Genomic DNA, 22986 nt, shown 5'->3' on the forward strand with positions numbered 1-22986 from the left:
GGCTGCGTTCCTGCTTCTGTCTGCTGTTCCTTTGGACCTGGTGCAATTTCATCTGCCTCTGCGACACCTGCAAGTTCTCCCCAGCTCATGATGGGACCCAGAAACAGTGAAGTAGGACCCAATATATTTTAAATGATGAGTTCCTGGACCCACATCATTTTGGTCTCCACACAATCACTGAGAGCTATGTGGCACAAGACAGAATCAGAATGTACAATTATTTTTTCTCTCTTATTAAGCACAGGGATGTTTAACCAGGTGCAGGTGATTTAGTGGAGAAATGGGATTTTCCTCTGATTTACTGTATGCACTTCCTCTTATTGCCCTGGAGAACAATATTATCTGGAAATACTTCATTAGAATAACAGAAGACAGTTGGATGATCACATGTGATTAATGATAACAGTTACATATAAAAAAAAAGATAAACAAGTAGATTAAAGCACCACAGCACCGAACATGAAACTGTTACTGCTTCTGATTTGTACTGTGGTCACTTTTTGTGTTCCAACAAGTCGTCGGTTTGACAAGTATTAAAAATACTATAGTCTGTTTCTATCTATACTACAACTACTGTTTTATATCTATACTACTCTGTTTTATAACTAAACTATAATTTCTGCTTTGTATCTATCTTCAAAGCTTTTCATTATGTGATTGATCTGTTATTTTCCCCTTTAAATGTATCTTTGTGTTTCAATTTGAATACAGTCTTGTTTTTCTTTCCAGTGAGAAAGTCTTCCAAGTGACACCTAAAAATGAAAACGAAGTGGATTTCATTAAACATTTGGACAAAAAAATGAAGGTATGCATTTGATTTTAATAATAATAATAATTATATATATATATATATATATATATATATATTTATTTAAATAATAAAACATTCATATAATGAGTTCAACATTATTGTGCATTTCCCAGATTGGAAGAGGAGAGATTTGAGGCATATTACATTTTCCTAGATGAAGGAGGACAGATTGTCCTTGAATGACCTTTTAGAAATGTTAGCAAATTGGGATCTACTTGCATTTGGAGGTATAAGTTTATCCATGGGATACTTTGTTAATAGGTTTTGGATAGTTTTTGGGGTAATTTCAAACCAAAATTGGCTTACTTATAGAGTTCCATATTTTATTTAAATCTGTTGTCATTTCTATTCTTTTATTTTTGCGAGCAAGTGAAGTTGTGACAGTTATTGTGCCTTGGATAGGATTGCATGTGTAGTGTTCATAGTAGTTGTAAGCAGTATTTTTAGGGTAACCTTAGCTGCCGGGTGGTATGTGCTCACTGTATGAAGCAGAGAGTTTCCTGATGAGCAGAAAGTTGGAGAACATTAATATCCAGTCTTGGTTTGTAGCTAATCTAGGTGCTAACTACCAGGTCTTTATCACACTATATGAAGTTACCGATAAATTAGATATGGGCACCTTGGTCGTAGTCTGTGAATTAATTTGTGATTTGACCAAATAATATATTGAGTACTTAAATCAATCCAACCACCAAGGACATATCAATTCAGCACTAAGCTCCCTGCCAGGGAAAAGACTCTAATATATAATCAGAATGTGATGAAGTTTTATGAAAAAGAGGACATATAGGACATGTGTACTCTGTGTAGACCATCATTAGGGCCCATTGTGAAAAGAGGAGTGGGCATTCAAACTATTCACGACCCGCTGGGGTCTGTTCATGTTTTTTTTAAATACATTTGTGCAAAGTTATATCATACTGTATGGAATTAGGTAAGAAAAATGTGTCTTGCCTGTGTGGTTTAATTAATTGGAAAATGAACACATCAATGATAATGGGAGATTTGTGATCTCCTAATAAAACATAAAAAAAAAAATAATTACAGGCCGAGCCATTTCTTTTACATTTCTAGTCATCTTTACTTTTACAGCTGGATTTCTGGAAGCCCAAATCATCTCGCCATGTGAAGCTGAGAACCAGTGTGCACTTCCGTGCCAATGCCAAACAGTCTAAAACTCTTGTGGATCTCTTTGAGGAGAAACAAATTAAATACAAGTATTTAATCAATTCTATATAGTATATAGTGTAAAATGGGACATTCATTTTACATTGCATGGAGCTACAGGACAACAGGTTTATTTTCATATTTAAATACACAGATTGGCCACAGATTAATTATTAGCATTAATCAATCTAGTATAGTTCATGTATGTACTATAATGGGCTTAGTATGAAATCCCGGCGGTCGGAATACCGCTGGTCAGAATATTGACAGCGGCATCCTGACAGTCAGAATCCTGACACCTATAAGAAACTAAGGTAAGCCTAACCCTAATCCCTATCCTAACCCCTACCCTAACCCTCCCTCCCCGGTGCCTAAACTTAACCTCACCCCCTAGTGCCTAAGCTTAACCTCCCCCTTCCCGCACCCTAAATCTAACACTCCCTGCCCGGTACCTATACCTAACCTCCCCCTTATTGCTTAAACCTAACCTCCCCCTCCTCGACCCTAATCTTAAACATAACCCTCCCCGCTGCCTAAACCTAACCTCTCCCTAGTGCCTAAGCTTAACCGCCCCCTTCCCGCAGCTTAAACCTAACACTACCTGCCCGGTACCTATACCTAACCTCCCCACCTATTGCCTAAACCTAACTTCCCCCTCTTCGACCCTAATCCTAACCCTCCCTCCCCGTTGCCTATCCGAAACCCTCCCCCTAGTGCCTAACCCTAACCCCGCTCCCAAACCTCCCCTTAACTAGCGATACTTACCTTTGGGATGCCGGCGGTCTGGATACTGGTGCCAGGATCTTGACGCTGTCGGGATTTTGGCGCCGGTATTTAGACTGTCAGCATCCCGCACTCTGGGATGCCGACAACATCCTACTGTAATACCTTTCCCTACAGAAAGAAAATCTATAGTGGTGTAGTAGATAACTTAGCTTATATAATATATTTATTTATATGAACATGATAGTAATCTTACCAATAATAATAAAATAATAATAAAATTAGCAATGCAGGCTTTCAGGCTAGTCTGAAGTTTTGCTGCTCCTGGTGAAATTTTACTATTGACAGCACTATGGAAATATCCTCTGAATCGTACTGTTGTCATTTTCTAGGGTGGCATCATACACTTACGCTAGGGCAACATTGCTGTATTATGGCAAGTGGCCCCGGTGTCCTAAAACATCCATTTTGGTGAGGTCACAAGCAATTGCACCCGATAGCCTAATCATCATAAAATTCCTTTCCGCTTGTGCATAGTTGATCTCTAGCTTCAATATCCCATAACAATTTCCTAGTCTCCCTTTTGGGTGACACTGTACTTGCATGAGCCCTTTGAGCAATGTACTTTGATACAGATGTTAAACACTTCTGTCACATGGTTGCATAAACATAGAACAAATACTGCTTACAGAAATTGGGTGTAATTCTCTACAATTAAATTCATTGTTTTAAGCTATTTTAGATTCTGTTATGTTTACCTTCCATTAGAGTCATTTTCCATGACTTACAAGAAGTAATTGAGAACCAATTTAATAAAGGTGGCAAAAATCAGAAGGTCTTCACTCGCTACTATGAGTGGAAAGAGGTCAGTAACATTGCTATCCTTTTAAACATCATGTCAGATATGGAATAGGAAACCACATAACTCAGACAATAATATAAATTGTTTCCATTAGATTGCTCTGTGGATGTATTCTTTATCATTAAAGAATCCAAAGCTGGCTTCCTTTGAACTGATTGGCGAGACATATGAAGGGCGAGGCATACCTGTTCTGAAGGTACAAATTTCCTCTGATATCTCCAATGAACATAAATGGGGATTCTATGATATATATAATACTAGCTGATGTACTCGGTTTTACCTTGGTAGACTTTAGATATTTACTGTTTCCATTTCCATCTCACCACTCCAGTAACACATTAATCGTTCACGTCAATAGTAATGCATCCTCTCCCTCACTGCTATTGTAAGACATTACCCTCCCCCACCTGTGTACTAACACATTCCAATTCCTCATCTCTGTAGTAACACACTCCCTTCCCTCATCTGTGTACTAGCACATTCCGCTCACTCAACTCTGTAGTAACACATTTCCCTCCCTTGTCCATTTTAGACGGTATAATAGTTAGCATTACTGCCTCACAGCACTGAGGTTGTGGTTTCGATTCCCACCATGGCCCTAACTGTGTGGAGTTTGTATATTCTCCCTGTGCTTACGTGGGTTTCCTCCGGGTACTCCGGTTTCCTCCCACACTCCAAAACCATACTGGTAGATTAATTGGCTCCCAACAAAATTAACCCTCGTGTATATATGTGTGTGAGAGTGTGGTAGGGAACATAGATTGTAAGCTCCATTGGGCAGGGACTGATGTGAATGGCCAAATATTCTCTGTAAAGCACTGCAGAATATGTCTGCACTATATAAATAACTGGTAATAATTATAATAACACATAAGACAATTCCCTTCCTCACCTGTGTAGAAATACAATCTCTCCCTCACACCTGTAGTAACACATTACCCTCACTCACCCCTGTAGTAACTTTATTCCTCTCCCTCACCTCTGGACTAACACATTAGACCTCCCTCATCTCTGTAGTAACACATTACCCCCGCTCACCCCTGTAGTAACACATTCCTTTCCCTTACACTGTAGTAACACATTTGACATTCCCCTTCCTCATATGTGTAGAAACACATTTCCCTCTTGTTGCTATTGTAACACATTTTCCTCTCACCACTGTAGTAACACATTCCTTCCCTCACACCTGTACTAACACATTACCCTCCTTTTTCTGTGGCCTAAGAGCTTTTGAGGAATACGTGGAAACACATTTTACCCCTATGCAGTGCTGTCTGCCTCATAAGATCATACAGCTAGTGGTGGCTCCAGAGGTGGGGCTACAGCAGAGTCCAATAGGGGAACCACACCAACTGTCAATGATGTTTAGCAGCACTTGGAATGACAATTGGTGTGGGTCCCCTATTTGAATATTGAACTGTGCTGCAGCCATGATTAGTCAGTCAGTCAGGACATTGCACAAGGGGAGGAAACATTTTAGCCCTTTTCATCCCCTTAGGAGTCGAATTTCAAAAAATTCCTGCTTAGTGGGTACCTACAGTACATCATGGAAGGCATATACTCCCCGATTTTCATGTTTCTACGTCCAGGGGTTTGGGCTGGGCATTGATGAGTCAGTCAGTCAGTTAGTCAAAACATCTGATTTTATAAATATATAGATTTGTACTCTTAATGTTATTATGTTATTATTAAGGTTATTATTTACTGTTACTGTAACTGGCATGCTTGTATGAAATGTAAAAAAAATATATAAACAAAAAATCAATGCAGTGTAGTGTTTCTATAACAAAACCATTAAACAAATGCTTTTTATAGTTTTACTTTGTGTGTAACATGTGACAAAATATATCAGAGGCCTGAAGTAACAAAGATCATCCTCATATTAAGGTGTACTTAGCTTTTACTGACTATTACACAATCCATTAAAAATTATGATATTTAAAAAGTTTTTAGCAGCTCTTGCTACCAATACCCCCTATTCCCCTGGGCATACGGGGGAACTTACCTGCTATCTCTCAAAATAGTAAGCATCTCTCAGCCTGCCCTTCTTCTGTCTGTCTAAGCATGTATGTTCATTTAGTTCTGATTAGAGATGAGCAGGTTCTGTTTCTTGGAAACCGAACCCACCTGAACTTACCAGTTAAGAGCAGATCCAGGTCCCGGCTTAGTTCTTCCCACCAGCTCCAGATCCAAAAATGAGGCAAAATGTAATCTTCCCGCGTTGTTCTCTCGTGTTTGGGCCCAGATTGCTGGGTGTTGGATCCAATTAGCAGCCGCTACAATGTAACAGGCAACTGGTTGGCTGAGTATGGCTTTCTCTCATCCAATTAGGAAGTGCTGGCTAAGAGACAGCCATTCTCAGCCAACCAGCGGCCTGATACCCATGGTAGTGGTCGCTGTTTGGATCAGACACACAAGCCTGCTCATATCCGAGTGTAAAAAAAAAAGGTATAAAAATAAAGATTAAAAAAAACGCCCCCAACCCCAAAAGGACAACCAGCATTGGGCTTTTTGGAGCCGGTCCTGTTTGTTAAAATAAATGGGGGGGATTACCTAGGGTTCCCCCATATTTAACATGACCAGCATCTGGCTCTTTCTAGTGGGGCTGTAATGCCACAGCCAGGGGACAATCTTATATTGATAACCCCTGGCTGAAGCTTTCAGCACCCCTTGCTAGTCAGGCCAGACCACAGATTCCTGGAAGGTGGGACCCACTCCAATAAAGGGGTCCCTCCTCTTAAGGGCACCTAAGGACTGCCCTGGCATCCCTGGGCAGTGGATGTAGAGTTGATAGTCTATTTGTGTCAACAGTAGAATAATATTGTCTTTACAGGGGTACGTTGCAGTAGGTACTCAGCTACCCCTTGGGTCATGTCCTCCTCATTCCATGTAGGCATCCCAAACAAAAAAAATGCAAAATCCCGGACCCCACTCCCAAATGCAGCATTTTCCGCAATATCCTTCCATAGAAAACTATGGGTAGAGCGTTCATTGGCTGAGAGAAGTAAGCCCCCAAGTCTCTCACATATTGCCAGAGTGCTGGGGATGACCCCAGGTTCAGGTCAGGCCTTGGGTGTCCTGGAGTCAGTGCTGATTGTGTTTTTGGGGGTGGGAGGGAGCCACACTCATTTATTTTTAATTTTTAACACTTTAAAATTGACTGTAAATGACTGAAATTAATGTTGTTGAGGTTAATAATACTGTAGGAACAAAAACAGGCCCAAATTATGTGGTTTTAGTTGTTTTTATTAATTAAAAAAAAAATTCAGATCCAAAACCAAAATACTGTACATCAGGGTGGTTTTGGCAAAATCAAAACCAAAACACGTCGATAAATTAGAAACAAAACCGAAACACGGGGGTCGGTGCACATCTCTAGTTCTGATTCAAAGAAAGCGAGTTGTTGTTGCAACAGTGTAGAATTGCTGACAATGGTACAGCAACTTGTGTATTTTTGTAGGCAGTTTTGAGTACGAAAGTCCAATGGTACTGTAGGTGCGGCATATAGCCCTCGGCTAATAGGACTAAACCCTAAGCAGCAGCTGCTACTACCATATTGGATGAGGAAGACTGTTACTGCCAAAGCCTAGGAGAGAAGGACATAGCCTCGGCTGGCCAGGTCCCAGCATCTGTGCAATGGATCAGGCAGGCAACGGGACAGGCGCATGCACACTAGTGATGATGACGTCACACATGCACAAAATGCCGGCTTCTAGAGACTGCATTGTCTAATGTCTGAGGCCATCATGCAATTCATATGACTGTAGTACAGTCTTTCTGGGAACTAGCCACAATCCCAGGGACATTTAGGTAAATTTACTAAGCAGCAGGTTTGCCATTTATTGTAATCCCCCAAGCATTGATAGAAAATAATATTAAACAAAAGACAGGATTTTGGATACAGAATATTTTTATATTTTACTAAATAAACACTAAATAAATACACCGTGACACATTCCTCATTTATCCATTTATTACTTAGAAACTGAAAGGGTAACATTCTCTTCAGTCCCTGTAGCATCTCAAATCTTAGCAATATAAAAAAAAAACCACACTGGGTCCACACTGATTGGTCTTCCCTAGGGACTCCAGACCTGGGCTGACCAGTTGGGGCTGGATGTCAGTATGGTAGGGGGACCCCAGGCTGTGTGTCCTTCTGCTATAACATCAGCCTGGTTGGGTATGCGATGCTGTCAGTCGGTATCCTAACCTTCCCTCTCTCCCTACTCCTAACCCTTCCTCCCCGGTGCCTAAACCTAACCTCCCCTTAGTGCCTAAACCTGACCTCCCCCTCCCAGCACCCTAAAGCTAACCCTCCCCCCTTCATTTCTAACCCTCCCCTAGTGCTTAACCCCGATGCCGGTGGTCGAGATACCTGTGCCAGGATGCTGGATTCCGGGACTGAAATTCTGAGCGCCGGAATCCCCGGGGTCGGCATTATGACCGCATCCCTATCAGCCAGCCTAGCTTGGTCTGCCTAGTGCTGGTTATTGGAAAACAGGGGGATACCACGTAGTTTGTCCCCCCTATTTTTCAATACCAGCTTAGGATCAGAGGCCCTGTCCTGGTTATCATTCTGGGGCCGCCCTTTTTTTATTATTATTTTATAGTTTTTAAGATTTTTAAAACAATAAACACTGCATAGATCATAATGATCTGTGCAGTGTTTGACACAAATTGCAGGTCTATTATTTAGTCGTGTTTGTCATTGGCTTTTCAGCGGGTTCCAAACCTGCCACATAGTAACATTGATGGCGAGCTGATGTTCTATAGTGTTCTAGGGGTAAATTTACTAAGCAGCGGGTTTGCAACAGCCCAGTGGATTCCTGGCGTGTTTGCAATCTGCAGATTTACTAAAGCAAATTCCGAAAGGAATCCAAAATACAGACTTTATATGACGGTGTTGTTTTTTATTCCATTTATAACTATTACTGAAGATATCAGACACTTCAAAAATGTATAATCAACTTGAGTTTTCAATATGTTTTCATCAGTTTAAATGTTAAAAATAAAGCTTACAGGACCTTAGGGATCAATTTACCAGAATATGTCCCATTTTGTGGTATTACATATTCTTTTGGATTAATCACAAACTACAGACGGTGGTTTTCTATTGAGTTCATTTATATATACTTTTACTGCTACATGGTTTTTGTTTGTTATACGTATGTGATTGTTTTAAAAGGTGTTAATTAATATTAGATGTTTATCAGATAATAAATGAATCAATGTTACTGATTGGTACTTTATTTGTCTTTTGGTAATCAGAAATACCTATTTAGGAGCAGCAATTATTTAATTCATCAGTATAGAATCATTGGATATTGATAATATATCTGCGCCTGGAAATTGTTTTACAATTGACACAACAGCTTATGCCCTGTGAAGATGAAGTTAGCTATCGGGGCCAAGCTCCGGAGTGCGAAGCTTGGTAAATTTGCCATTTAAGCAGTCCCCATAGAAACCTATGGGGCTGCTTTTGCAATTGAAAAGGAGGATTGCAGCAGATAGAGTATCTCCAATATCTGCTGTAGTCCCCCAGAGATACACTAGGGGATCCTTAACATTTGTGGGTATCCCCTGAAAATGGGTGTTCAGTGGTATCCTGCAAATATTATTTAATAAATATGCCCCCATTGTCCTTATCAATAAGAACAACTGAAAACAACAATTGTAAAATACTTTAACAAATACTTTACGAGTTGTTTTTTTTTTTAAAGATTGGAAAACGACAGACTGCCAAGAAGGGCGTTTTTCTAGAATGTGGAGTCCATGCTCGAGAATGGATCTCGCCTGCCTTCTGCCAGTGGTTTGTGAATGAGGTAGGTGAGAAACACTTTGGTTTAAAGCCATATGATAACTTTTTAATACATCACGGAAATATTATCTAAATTTATATTGTATTACCTTACTATACTGTCAGTTTAATAGTTTTAGTATGATTTTAGCAGCATTTTACTACCTAAACTACATTGGGCAGACAAATATTGAATATTAGAAATCCAATGTGTATGTTTATGATACATAAAATATAATAAAAAGTAAACATAATAAAAATAATAACAAATTATTAAAATATAATAAATGAAATAATATGAATATGTACTGAATAGTAAATAAAAAATTAACAAATATTGGAGAAAATACTTCTCCATTAATGATGAAGATACAAAGGACATATCAATCCAATTACCAATAGATATTAATCGAGAGCAGAAATCCCTCTCTTAGTCCATATTTCAGTGAATATTACCACTGAAATGGGTCTCCAGTCAACTTAATATTATAATAAAATATAGAACGGCATACTTTCAGTAACAGCAAGATCGATCAGCATATAAGAGGGTATAACACCTCATCTTTGAAACATATTCTCTGCATAGAGAGCATCAATGTATGGTGAATTATTATTTTATTTTTTATTTATTTGGCGCCACAAGGGGCATTATCCTCTAATTAACAGAAACGTCTCCTCTCATGCAACATAAATCAACAGTGTTAAGTGAGAGTTCCAATTTAAAAATTGTTAGTACAGTATTGTATACAGCTTGTAGTTCAAATGTGATTCACTTACAATGAAAGCCATAGCTGCAGTGATATACGCCACTCTCAGGAGACTCAGCGAGAATGGTGCCAACATAATTTCACATTGTCTCATAATGAGATCGTTATAATACTGCTGTCCACATTTCCATTATTTCCTCAACAGGCACTAAGAACATATGGAAAAGACAAAGCTATGACTAAGCTGTTAGACAGTCTGACCTTCCACGTTTTGCCTGTATTTAACATTGATGGCTATATTTGGTCTTGGACAAGTGTAAGTATTTTGCATTAAAAACACTATATATTGCCGTCACCAATTTGGAACTACAAACAAATAATTGAAGAGTAGCATGACATGATATATTTTAAAGATTACACTAGTCACAAAATCAGAACATATTTAAAAGGCAGTTACAGTACCACTGAAAAAAAATTATTTAAAATATATTATTTACCTAACTTATATGATTCCATTAATAGATTATAATGTACATTGTAAAGTAATTTGGTTAATCATTTTGTGATTTCAGAGTGTTACATCAGACTTGGTACAATGGTCCGTGAAGCTTGTGACCCACTAGAGATACTATGGGGTAGATGTACTAAGCCTTGGCAAGAGATAAAGGGCCTGATTCTGACCCGCTCGCAAGTGCTATGTGCTCGCAAGCGGGTCGATGGTTGTGCATTGTGCACGCGCGGCGTGCGCAATGCGCGTGTGCAACCCCCGTAGCGAGTGAGAAATTCACTCGCTACGGGGCTCGCTACAAATGGGGCGGCGGGGGTGCTGGACAAATGGAGGCATTCCTTAAGGAACGCCTGACGTTTGTGGGTGGCCCTACTGACATCAACAGTGATGTCAGTAGTGAGCTTCCGCTCTATTGGAGCCGGAAGCTTACTGGGGCTTGCGGCAGACGAGACCCTACCACAAGGTTCTTGTCCCAAGCCCGATGGTCGAGATGGTCGCGACCATCGCCACCATCACCTGGCCACTCGCAAAACCTGTGGGTGGTCACCCACAGCTTAGCGAGCGGCCAGGAGGCCAGCTTAAAAAAAAAAAGCGTCCACCCTCATTCAGAGCGACCGCTCGCTTTTTGCGAGCGGCTCTGAATGAGGTCCAAAGTACTAAGCAATCACATTACAGGCTGTGTTTTAAAAATGACATTTAGGAGCTGATTGGATTGTACTTTATCTCTCTCCAATTTATGGTTCTCCAAGGCTTAGTACATCCCTCCCTATGTGTGGGTCACAAGTCCAACCCTAAACTCATCTCTCAAATGCAGTATTATAAATATTAAGGTCACAGTCATGTGTATTTTCCTCGTGCCATTGCTATTAGGACTCAATCCTATTAGGTAAGAGTTGGGTCATATGAGATGTTCTCATGAACTCGCACTGCGTATTACATTTGCAATCCAATTCCAAACTTGCAATGAGTTTTCAGAGGAAATTTGGGGTCTTTTGTGCGCACCTCCTAGAGCAGGTGAAAAGGTAAAAGTGTTGAGACACGATGCAGAACCTCTCATCCCAATGAATAAGCATGCACTGTTTTCAGGTGAATTGCTAACATCAGCATGCATGCAAAGGGTGGCGGGATGCATCGTATCCCGAATGCGACGCATCATGCATCCCTCCCCTAGTATCTTATGGCCATTAACAGCCTTCTATATGGCCCTGCTATCTCTATTGCCACATTTTTGAGCTCCAGAATGGTCTCCCATTTTTTCACGCAATTCTCCCAGGTCGCTTTATGTACAAAAGTTGCACACCCTCACCGTGAAACACCCTCATCGTGACTACAGCGAATTGACATTTTGGATATCACGTTTCTCGGGAGTGCACACTCATGCTATGTCAGCGAGTTTCAAGATACAAACTCGCATTCACAAACTTGCGCCTAATAGGATTGAGCCCTTAGGGTCCTGACATTAAGTTGTTGTTATCACAGAATAAAAGGTAATTCCCAGGTTTTAACTTCCCTAACTCCACTGACATCTGCAACGTGTAATATGACCTACTGTATATTTATAATAGTGCATTATAAAACATGGATGCTTTTGTAACTTGGTCATATTTGTGACTGTTTCGAAAATGAGTTAAAGAATTCTGCTAAATGCAGCAGGTTTTGTTTATAAATGTTTCTGCTGATGTAAAATGAAGCACACGTTTTGTAAAATGTACAGGATCGTATGTGGAGAAAGAACCGTGCTCCAACTTCTAATAATGAATGCTGTGGTACAGACCTCAACAGGAACTTTAATGTATCTTGGGGTGGTAAGTTACATATGTACAATGCAGTACCATACGCAGTCCTTTTCATTGCACATTCTATAGAATACAGAACTGGTGCTGTTCTCTACAATACCGTATGATTAGTTCCCCTGCCTATACTACTTGACTGTTATTCATAATGATTCTTCCCACAAATGCATTGCTACTTTAATTAGCAGTCCCACACTGGTTGCTATTGCTTCTTCATTTGTCCTCTTTAATCTGAAAGAAAAAAAAATCAGATTTATTTATTTATTACCAGTTATTTATATAGCGCATACATATTCCGCAGCGCTTTACAGAGAATATTTGTCCATTCACATCAGTCCCTGCCCCAGTGGAGCTTACAGTCTATATTCCCTACCAAATGTACACGCACATACTTACACACAAGGGTCAGGGCCGTAGAGAGCCTGGCCGGGCCCGGGTAAAGAGGAGGCGTGGCCTAATCACGGGAGACGTGGCCACGTCCCCTTGAACAATAAACTAAAAAATATCACTTTTGCGGCGCTGCGCGCCAGGGAGGCGGGCGCTGTTAGCCTCCCAGCCTGGTGCTAAGCAGGGGGGGCACGATCAGTGTGATCGCTACCCCCCACAGCCATAGGAGATTGCTCCAGCTGCTGCAGCAGCCGCAAACAGTCTCACACTGCAGCCCAGCACAAGCTGTGTGTCAGCTGCATCGTCAGGTCGGCCTTACCTACAGCTCAATTTGACAATGTGACTGACGACCCCATGCCGCGGGATGCAGTCATCAGTCACATTCAGTCACCCCCTGCCGCGGGATGCGGCAGGGAGCGACAAATCGGGCGGTCGGGCACCTGATCGTCTAATGTGTTCCGGCTGCCCGACATGTCAGCTCGTCGGCGGGGGGGGGGGGCTCATCAGTCGCATCGCTGAATACACACACATGGTTTTGGACAGTAGCAGCACAGGGGACAGTAGCAGTTCTATCTAATTGGTAGACTGTCATTTAGCTAGCGTTATAGTACTGGCACTAGTCAGACATCAGATGAAGGAGAGAGTGCGCTTTTGCAATAGCATATTAAATACAATTATAATATTTTTACAGTTAAGTTATAAATGATTCTGAATATAAGTGATTAATCAGAACAACTATTGCATCAGTCGAGCACAATTATATAGTATTGGCAGTGAATGAAAGATGCATTGTCAACTAATGTGAGAATCCTGGATTTCACAGTGTGCCACGGAAATGTTAAAAGGTTATTATATATATATATATATATAATGAGCAAGAAAATTAATATGATTGTGAATTAGTACTTGATGTATAATCACTGTATTGTTTCAGTAATGTTCGCTTCAAAGAAAAAAGCACAAGATTAATACAAATATGTGATATGTACAGGAATTGAGTTTGATGATGAGCCGTGTAGTGAAGGCTATGCTGGGAGCGCACCAGAATCTGCACCAGAGACCAAAGCTGTAACTGCATACATTCGTGAGCATCTTTCATCTCTACAAGCATACATAAGTGTTCACGCATTCTCACAGTTGCTGTTGTATCCCTATGGGTATACCTACAACCTGCCACCAAATCATGAGAAACTGGTAGGTCTGAAATCTTGGAAAGAATATTGTATATGATCAGAACTTTACAGACTTCCATTTTTTACAGTAGTCTGCCATCACTCTTTAGTGCATCACATACAGACCTAACGAAATGTGTCTTTATTGTAAATAATTTATTTGCTTAATTACTTTACATGTGTATATAATAAGCCTGATTTTGAGTCGGACACAAGTCTGAATGTGGACGCATCTCGCAGACATCTGCAAACTGCACATGCGTCATAGACAGCAATCACAGACTGCACATATGCCACACCGTGCAATGCACACAAGCGGAGGTTGTAAGAACAGACAGATTGATCCGTGCATTGTTGGATCATTCTCTTTCAGTGAAATGGGCTTTATGCACTGCAAATGCGCGGCAACCATGCGATCGCACAAAATTGATCCATCTTCTCATGTGAATTGATTACTACCTCCCACTGCTGCTTCCAAGATTTTGCCTGCGCTGATCCTCACCTTTGGAACTCTCTCCCTCTTCCCATCAGACTCTCCACCTCTCTACAATTCTTCAAATGGGCTCTCAAGACCCACTACTTCATCAAAGCCTTCCAGCTCTCATCTGAACTTGCTGCTACATGCTCCTTCCTCCATGCCTACCCCATCTGTGTCACATCTATTTGTCTGCCCCTCCCCCTCTAGAATGTAAGCTTTTATGAGCAGGGCCCTCTACCCTCTTGTGCTTCCCCTTACTTTACTTTCATCTACTTCTTACTCACCACTAGGGCACCTAACACTTGGTTGCTTTGCACTGTTGCTTATCTGGGTGTTATGGTCGCTAATGTAGCAATATACAGTATATTATTCTTGTACTCGTCTTGTATTGTATTGTACTGTAAGTCACTGGTCAACGTATATGTTTATGTACTTTGTAAGGCACTGCGGAACACTTGTGGTGTCATATAAACAAATCATAATAATAATAATCTTGTGGGAGTGTTGTGCCCATGCAAGTTAACTTCTGTACTTTTAGGGAGCATATGGGTACAGATCAGATGTCTGTTTCTGATGGATCTTTTGCAACCAGCATGAAGTGGGTATGAATGCCGATACAACTGTGAACAGAAAAATAGTGAGCTGCCCAGCTACCTGTATGAAGGCGGATGGATAATCGTCATAGATGGGCGGATTCTCGCATTAGGATAAAATAGCAAGCAGGCTTTCATGGCAGGATTGAATCAGGCCCAATGTGTACTAGAGCTGCTCAAACATGGCAGCATTTTACCAATTTCAGGGGCCAGAATATGTTTGAAGTAAAATAGTTAAATTAGTGTTTTTCATTTTTTAAAACACTATTTAAATAATATTTTTAATTGCTAAAAAATTATTTTAATTATTTTTCTAGTTCTAATAGCAAAGAAGTTCACAGTTTGACATTTGCAGAGCCAAAATATTTAAATTTGAATAGAATTGTGTGCAAACCCCATTTCAAACAGTATCAAACAAGCTGGTAGAATGGGCTACAACAAGATCACACCTGGCTGACATTCTAAAATTACTTAAAATTCTCGAAAATCTGGAGTTTTTTAATTTTATTAATTTGTCAGGCCAGCACAAGGATGGAAACGTAGCTCTCTCTACTGTGTAAGCTAAAGGTCAGACTATTTGTTATTGAACTGTAGACAGCACTGTGCTGCTAATCCAAATGTAATTTAAACAACTCATAAGTTTTTTGTTGCCATTTTATATGGAGAATTGAGAATAGATATCTCTCCATTCATTACCTCTTTCTACGTGGCAAAATATTTAGAGCAGTTGTTTATGGCGAGGATTAGGTTTATATAGTTGCTAAAGTTATGGCAGTCACTCCATGTTTCTTTTTGGTCACCAAAGGATAGGAATCACTGCAAACTACCTTTACTTGTGTTGTACAGTACACCAAGAAGAAAATAAGGAGGAACTATTTCTAATGGAAAAGGTGGGGCTTTACTGGGAAACAAAAGGATAATTGGTAGTCCTAATCATGTAACATCAGTGTGAAACAGGACCTCAATGCTCTGCTCAAACACCCCCTTACTTTTTTCTTCTAAACATTTAATAACTCAGCTCAGATAACTTCAATAGTAAATATGTTGGAGTACAGTAGCAAATAATTTTGTACCAGGTAGAGTAGGTTATACCAATGGTTCCCAAACTGAGTCCTCAAGGCCACCTAACAATCCAAGTTTTTAGGATATCCATGGTTGAGCACAGATGTTATGGGCACTAATTGTGCCAACTGTGCTCAAGCATGGATAACATTAAAACCTGGACTACTATGGTGCCTTAAGGATCAAGTTTGGGACCACTGGGTTATACTGATGAGTGTGCCCTCAGTTCCATCACACAATTCACATTGGACGGATTTTCCATCTGTAGACCATACAATTTGAGTGATGACTTTGTACTTTATTTGTTTGTAAATGCTATATTTTAAATACAAAGATTTTTAATTGTGTCAGTAAACTAACTGAATAGGAAAACTATTTGTAAAACCATATACTGTAAAGCGGAAATACAGTAACATTAAAAAACAATGCATATAAAACTATTCTTACCTCTGTTCTGAATTTTTTAACTAAATGCTCTTGGGGTTTTTTTTATGTTTTTTGTTTTTGTTTTCCCAACAGGAACAAATAGCAAAATCAGCAGTGAAATCACTGTACAGCCTGTACAATACCAATTACACATATGGACCAATAGCCACTACAATTTGTAAGTCTGCGTCATTGTATAAGTATAAGTATTAAAAACTATAAATATTAATAAGTAGATAAGAATTGTATAACTTTGAGACTTTTAGGGTAATCACAGAGTTTTTAATGCGGAACTGTATATACAGTTCCTTACAACATGTCAAACAAGAAAAGAGGCATAACTACAGAACTCTGGACAAACAGTCAATTATTGTTGGACCCATTCACTCTTTCCTGCCTCCTTTTGCATCCTGGGGTAAATATACTAAGCCTTGGAGAGAGAAAAAGTACCAACCATTCAGCTCCTGACATTTTTCAAATATAGCCTGTAAAGTAACAGTTAGGAGGTGATTGATTGGTACTTTATCTCTCTCCACTTTATCTCTCTCCAAGGCTTAGTACATCTCCCCCTCTCTTTGTTATCCTTATGCATCTTTAGCGCTATAAACTTTAATTCACCCTAAACTTTCATTACTCTCATTTACTTAACTGTTTCATTGTATTTATGTTCTCCAATGTTCTCATAATCATTTTTATGTTCTCCAATGTTCTCATAACAAGTTCTAGTTACAGTATTTAAATCGACAAATATTATTTCCCCAAAGCCTATCTCACCCCTACCCAATGAAGGGCTTCTGGTTGGGTAGAAAGCATGGGCAAATGACTCTGTAGCATGATTACCAAAGATGAGTACTTACCTCATTCTGCATTTGGCCACAAAATTTTGCACAATTTGCCGGTGGAATCTGGCTTTAAGTGCTCCCAGTCCTCCCACCAAACCACACCAACAGTATATTGAATTAATCTTACCTTTTTAGCTCTATTTATATACTATATCTGCAAAATGAAAATGTACAAATTAGGGGTGTGCACCGGCCACTTTTCGTGTTTTGTGTTTTGGTTTTGGATCTGGATCTTTCTTCGTGTTTTGGATCTGGATTGGTTTTGCCAAAACCACCCTTCCGTGTTTTGGGTTCTGGGTTTTGTGTTTTGGATCTGTATTTTTTTTTAAAAAAGCATAAAAACAGCTAAAATCACAGAATTTGTGTGTTTTTCTGCTCCTATGCTATTATTAACCTCAATAACCTTAATTTCCACTCATTTCCAGTCTATTCTGAACACCTCACACCTCACAATAGTGTTTTTATATCCAAAAGGTTGCACCGAGGTAGCTGGATGACTATGCTAAGAGATACGAGTGGGCGGCACAAACACGTGGTCCATCTAGGAGTGACACTGCAGTGGCAGACAGGATGGCAGTTTGAAAAACTAGGCCCCAAACAGTACATAATTCAAAGAAAAAAAGAGGTGCAAGATGGAATTGTCCTTGGGCCCTCCCACCCACCCTTATGTTGTATAAACAGGACATGCACACTTTAACAAACCAAACATTTCAGCGCCAGGGTCTGCCACACGACTGTGGCTGAAATGATTGGCCCCCACAAAAACAAGCTGGCAATTAATCTGTCCCTGCACAAACTGGCTCTACAGAGGCAAGATGTCGTCCTCATCCTCCTCATCCACCGATTCCTCACCCTCTTCAGAGTTGTGTACATCCTCATCCTCACAGAGCATTAATTCGTCCCCGCTGGAATCCACAACCACAGGTCCCTCTGTACGTTCTGGAGGCTGGTCTCCCTGGAAGAGCTGATAATTCATTTTATGAACATCATCTTCTCCACATTTTGTGGAAGCAACCTCCTACGGCTTTCGCTGACAAGGTTCCCGGCTGCACTAAACACTCTTTCGGAGTACACGCTGGAGGGGGGGCAACTCAGGTAAAATAGAGCCAGTTTGTACAGGGACCTCCAAATTGCTTCTTTTTCCTGCCAGTACAGGTACGGACTGTCTGACATGCCTACTTGGATGCTGTCACCGACATAATCCTTTAACAGACAGACGCACACTTGTCGCTGCTGCTTTAAGGATGCAGGTGTGGCTACAGCCCACACATTTCACAAAGACAGAAAAAAAATTAATAATTTTTTTATTGTTTGTGGAGCGCACTTTGAGGGTTACACCACCCTTTAACAGACAGACGCACACTTGTCGCTGCTGCTTTGAGGATGCAAGTGCGGCTACAGCCCACACAATTCACAAAGACAGAAAAAAAAGAAGAATTTTTTTATTGTTTGTGGAGCGCACTTTGAGGGTTATACCACCCTTTAACAGACAGATGCACGCTTGTCGCTGCTGCTTTAAGGATGCAGGTGCGGCTACAGCCTACACATTTCACAAAGACAGAAAAAAAATGAATTTTTTTATTGTTTGTGGAGCACAATTTGAGGGTGTCACCACCCTTTTACAGACAGACGCACGCTTGTCGCTGCTGCTTTAAGGATGCAGGTGCGGCTACAGCCCACACATTTCACAAAGACAGAAAAAAAAAGAAGAATATTTTTATTGTTTGTGGAGCGCACTTTGAGGGTTACACCACCCTTTAACAGAGAGGCGTACGCTTGTCGCTGCTGCTTTGAGGACAGTATCATATGCAGTGACAGTAGACTTGTCAGAAATTGTTGGCACATCCTTCAGTCCGGACCAGATATCCAAACCGGCCCTTAACTTATGACACAGGGGCACGCTTGGCGCTGCTACTGTGTTGATGCACGTGCGGCTACATCGCACACAAGTCACAAACACATAAAAAAATAGTTTTTTATTTTTTGAAGCACTTTGAGGGTTACACCACCCTTTAACAGACAGACGCACGCTTGTCGCTGCTGCTTTAAGGATGCAGGTGCGTCTACAGCCCACACATTTCACATAGAGAAAAAAAATTTTTTTTTATTGTTTGTGGAGCGTACTTTGAGGGCTACACCACCCTTTAACAGACAGACGCACGCTTGTCGCTGCTGCTTTAAGGATGCAGGTGCGGCTACAGCCCACACATTTCACAAAGAGTAAAAAAAAGAAGAATTTTTTTATTGTTTGTGGAGCGCACTTTGAGGGTTACACCACCCATTAACAGACAGACGCACGCTTGTCGCTGCTGCTTTGAGGATGCAGGTGAAATCTAGACGGGATTTGGAACCGGGGACACACTACCTCCATCAATTGTCTAAATCCCACTGCACTAATGGCGGATACCGGACGCACGTCTAACACCAACATAGCAGTCAAGGCCTCAGTTATACGTTTTGCTTCAGGATGACTGCTGTCGTACTTCATCCTCATCGCTAGGGACTGTTGGAGGGTCAATTGTTTAGTAAAAGTAGTGGTGTTCCTACTTCCTCTCTGGGATGATGAACAACTCCCAGCAGCAGCAACAGCACTAGGAGGAAGTGGTTCTTGATCTTTCCCTATTTTATTTTTATTGGAGAAAGTTTGGTCCTCCATTTATGTTATATTGATATATACGTGCGGCTAAGGCGCACACAAACACAGAAAATATTTTTTTATTTTTGCTGGAGAGTAGTGCACTTTGTGGGTTACACCACCCTTTAAGAAATGAGCCAGCCAGCTCTTTACTTATGGGACACAGGCGCACGCTTGGCGCTGCTCCTTTGTTGATGCACGTGCAGCCACAGAGCACACAATTCACAAACACAGAAAAAAAAAATATTTTGTTTGGAGTGCCCTTTGGGGGTTACAGCACCCTTTAGCGGTCAATCCAGCCGGCCCTTTATTTATGGGACACAGGTGCACGCTTGGCACTACTTTGTTGATGCACGTGCGGCTACTGCGCACACAATTCACAAACACAGAAAATATTTTTTATTTTGTTTGGAGTGTACTTTGGGGGTTAAAACACCCTTTAACGGTCAAGCCAGCCGGCCCTTTACTTATGACACAGCCGCACGCTTGGCACTACTTTGCTGATGCACGTGCGGCTACTGTGCACACAATTCACAAACACAGAAAATATTTTTTTATTTTGTTTGGAGTGTACTTTGGGGGTTACAGCACCCTTTAACGGACAAGCCAGCCGGCCCTTTACTTGTGACACAGGCGCACACTTGGCACTACTTTGTTGATGCACGTGCGGCTACTGCGCACACAATTCACAAACACAGAAAATATTTTTTTATTTGGTTTGGAGTGTACTTTGGGGGTTACAGCACCCTTTAACGGTCAAGCCAGCCGGCCCTTTACTTATGACACAGGCGCACACTTGGCACTACTTTGTTGATGCACGTGCGGCTACTGCGCACACAATTCACAAACACAGAAAAAAAATTTTTTATTTTGTTTGGAGTGTACTTTGGGGGTTACAGCAGCCTTTAACGGTCAAGCCAGCTGGCCCTTTACTTATGACACAGGCGCACGCTTGGCACTACTTTGTTGATGCACGTGCGGCTACTGCGCACACAATTCACAAACACAGAAATTTTTTTTTTTTTTTTTTTGCACTTGGGGGGAGCACCCCTGATGGACAGAGCACCCCCTGGACAACACTACAACACCCCTTTAGGACTGGGACTCTGCACAGGACTTTGGAGTGGACACAGCCCCTATGGACAACTGACTGCACAACACAGTCCAGCCAGCCCCTATGGACTTTGGAGGAGTGGACACAGCCCCTATGGACAACAGCAGCACAGCACAACACAGCCAGCCCCTATGGACTTTGGAGGAGTGGACACAGCCCTTATGGACAACAGCAGCACAGCGCAGCACAGCACAGCACAGCACAACACTACACTGCACTACACTACACTACACAGCCCAGCCAGCCCTAACTCCCACCCTCCCTCTTCACTGTCCACAGCCGAGTGAGAAAATGGCGCCGACGCGGGTACCTTATATAGGATCCAAAACCCGCGAGACCCGGAAGGCAGGATGATGACGTTTTGCCTCGATTTCAGATCCGAGTCAGGCGGGAAAAGTCGAGCCTAACTCGGATCGGCCTCGGATCGAGGGGGCTCGGGGGGGTTCGGATTTCAGAAATCCGAACCCGCTCACCCCTAGTACAAATACAGTGCAGAATAAATGCAGAACTGAAATATTGTATAGCTAGAACCTCCCCCAGCAAATCATCAGCAATTAGTTTTTTATCAGTCTGGGACTAGTTAGACAAACATAATTAGTGCCTGATTGGTTTTGTGCCCATGTGCAATCTGAATAAATGAGTCTTACTGTGTTTAGCACCCTGCAGAGGAGTCCAGCAGTATAGAGATTCCACGCACCTTGTTCTGTTGTAAAGACTGGAAGAGCCGTTGGCTTTCCAACCTGGTCAGCCTTGGTACACTCACACAATCATCGTCCCAACTTAAATTGGAACCGATGTTGCTGTATGGTAACAATGTAACCCAGAAACATTTCTCACTGAAGCCTGGCGGACCATATTAATGGAGTAGAGGGGGCTTAGAAAAATATATATTTGCAGGGCTTGCTGATCCTTTAATATCTACCATTTGGTCCTACATCTTCTTTATCTCTGTGCTCTTACTCAGATGGAATCTCCTTCAGTTGCTGTGTGTCAGCTGAGGAAAAGATCCTAACCTGGTTGCACAGGTTCCTTAAGCCTTGCTCCAGAATGCAGCCCAAAATGTCTATGCATTGTCTGTTCTAACTTATATGCTATTTTCAGTTCTATTCAGCAGGAATAAAATTATTCCTTCAAGTTATTAATGTATGATTTCTATTTCTAGACCCCGCTTCTGGCACTTCTATTGACTGGACCTATGATGAAGGAATTAAATACTCATTTGCCTTTGAATTGCGTGATGAAGGTCAATATGGTTTTCTGCTTCCTGAGCATGACATAGAACCAACCTGCAGGGAGACTATGCTGGCTATCAAACAAATTGCCAACAATCTTATTGATCTCGATACTTAAATAAATGTCATGAATGTCTAAATTCCAGCTGTATTTACAGACAGTAAATAAAACCTGTGACTGAGTTTTCTTTATTTACTAATTAAATTCACACTAGACATTTTCTCATTCGAGATATTATCGAATTAAAACCACCATGACTTTGCCATCCAATCATAAAACTAGTATCTAGTCAACCACAGCATCAAACTAATATCCAGTCTAGGCCACCATAATACTTATATGTGATGTACATTAAAATGATAGTAGTATTAAATGTACACTGTCATGATACTACCAACTAATGTGCACACCGTGACACTGCTATCCAACATACACCACCATGACACTGCTATCCAAGTACACCACCATGACACTGCTATCCAATGTACAACACCATGACACTGCTAACCAACGTACTCCACCATGACACTGCTAACCAACATACACCAACATGACACTGCTATCCAACAAACACCACCATGATACTGCTATCCAACAAACACCACCATGGCACTGCTATCCAACAAACACCACCATGACACTGCTATCCAAGTACACCACCATGACACTGCTATCC

General features: G+C 41.1%; 1 protein-coding gene across 1 annotated transcript; it reads left to right on the plus strand.

The window, feature by feature from the left end:
• The first annotated feature begins 454 nt into the window (after window positions 1-454).
• LOC148524199 (mast cell carboxypeptidase A-like) lies at window positions 455-22479 on the plus strand. Its single transcript, XM_088472088.1, has 11 exons — window positions 455-530; window positions 730-805; window positions 1904-2028; window positions 3470-3566; window positions 3658-3759; window positions 9284-9385; window positions 10273-10383; window positions 12290-12380; window positions 13747-13949; window positions 16580-16664; window positions 22240-22479. The coding sequence occupies exons 1-11, from the start codon at window positions 460-462 to the stop codon at window positions 22425-22427; spliced, it is 1251 nt and encodes a 416-aa protein (XP_088328214.1). The 5' UTR covers window positions 455-459; the 3' UTR covers window positions 22428-22479.
• Window positions 22480-22986: the final 507 nt, after the last annotated feature.

Source organism: Taudactylus pleione, unplaced genomic scaffold (assembly GCF_031769625.1).
Source record: "Taudactylus pleione unplaced genomic scaffold, aTauple2 ptg000120l, whole genome shotgun sequence".
Classification (NCBI taxonomy): domain Eukaryota; kingdom Metazoa; phylum Chordata; class Amphibia; order Anura; family Myobatrachidae; genus Taudactylus; species Taudactylus pleione.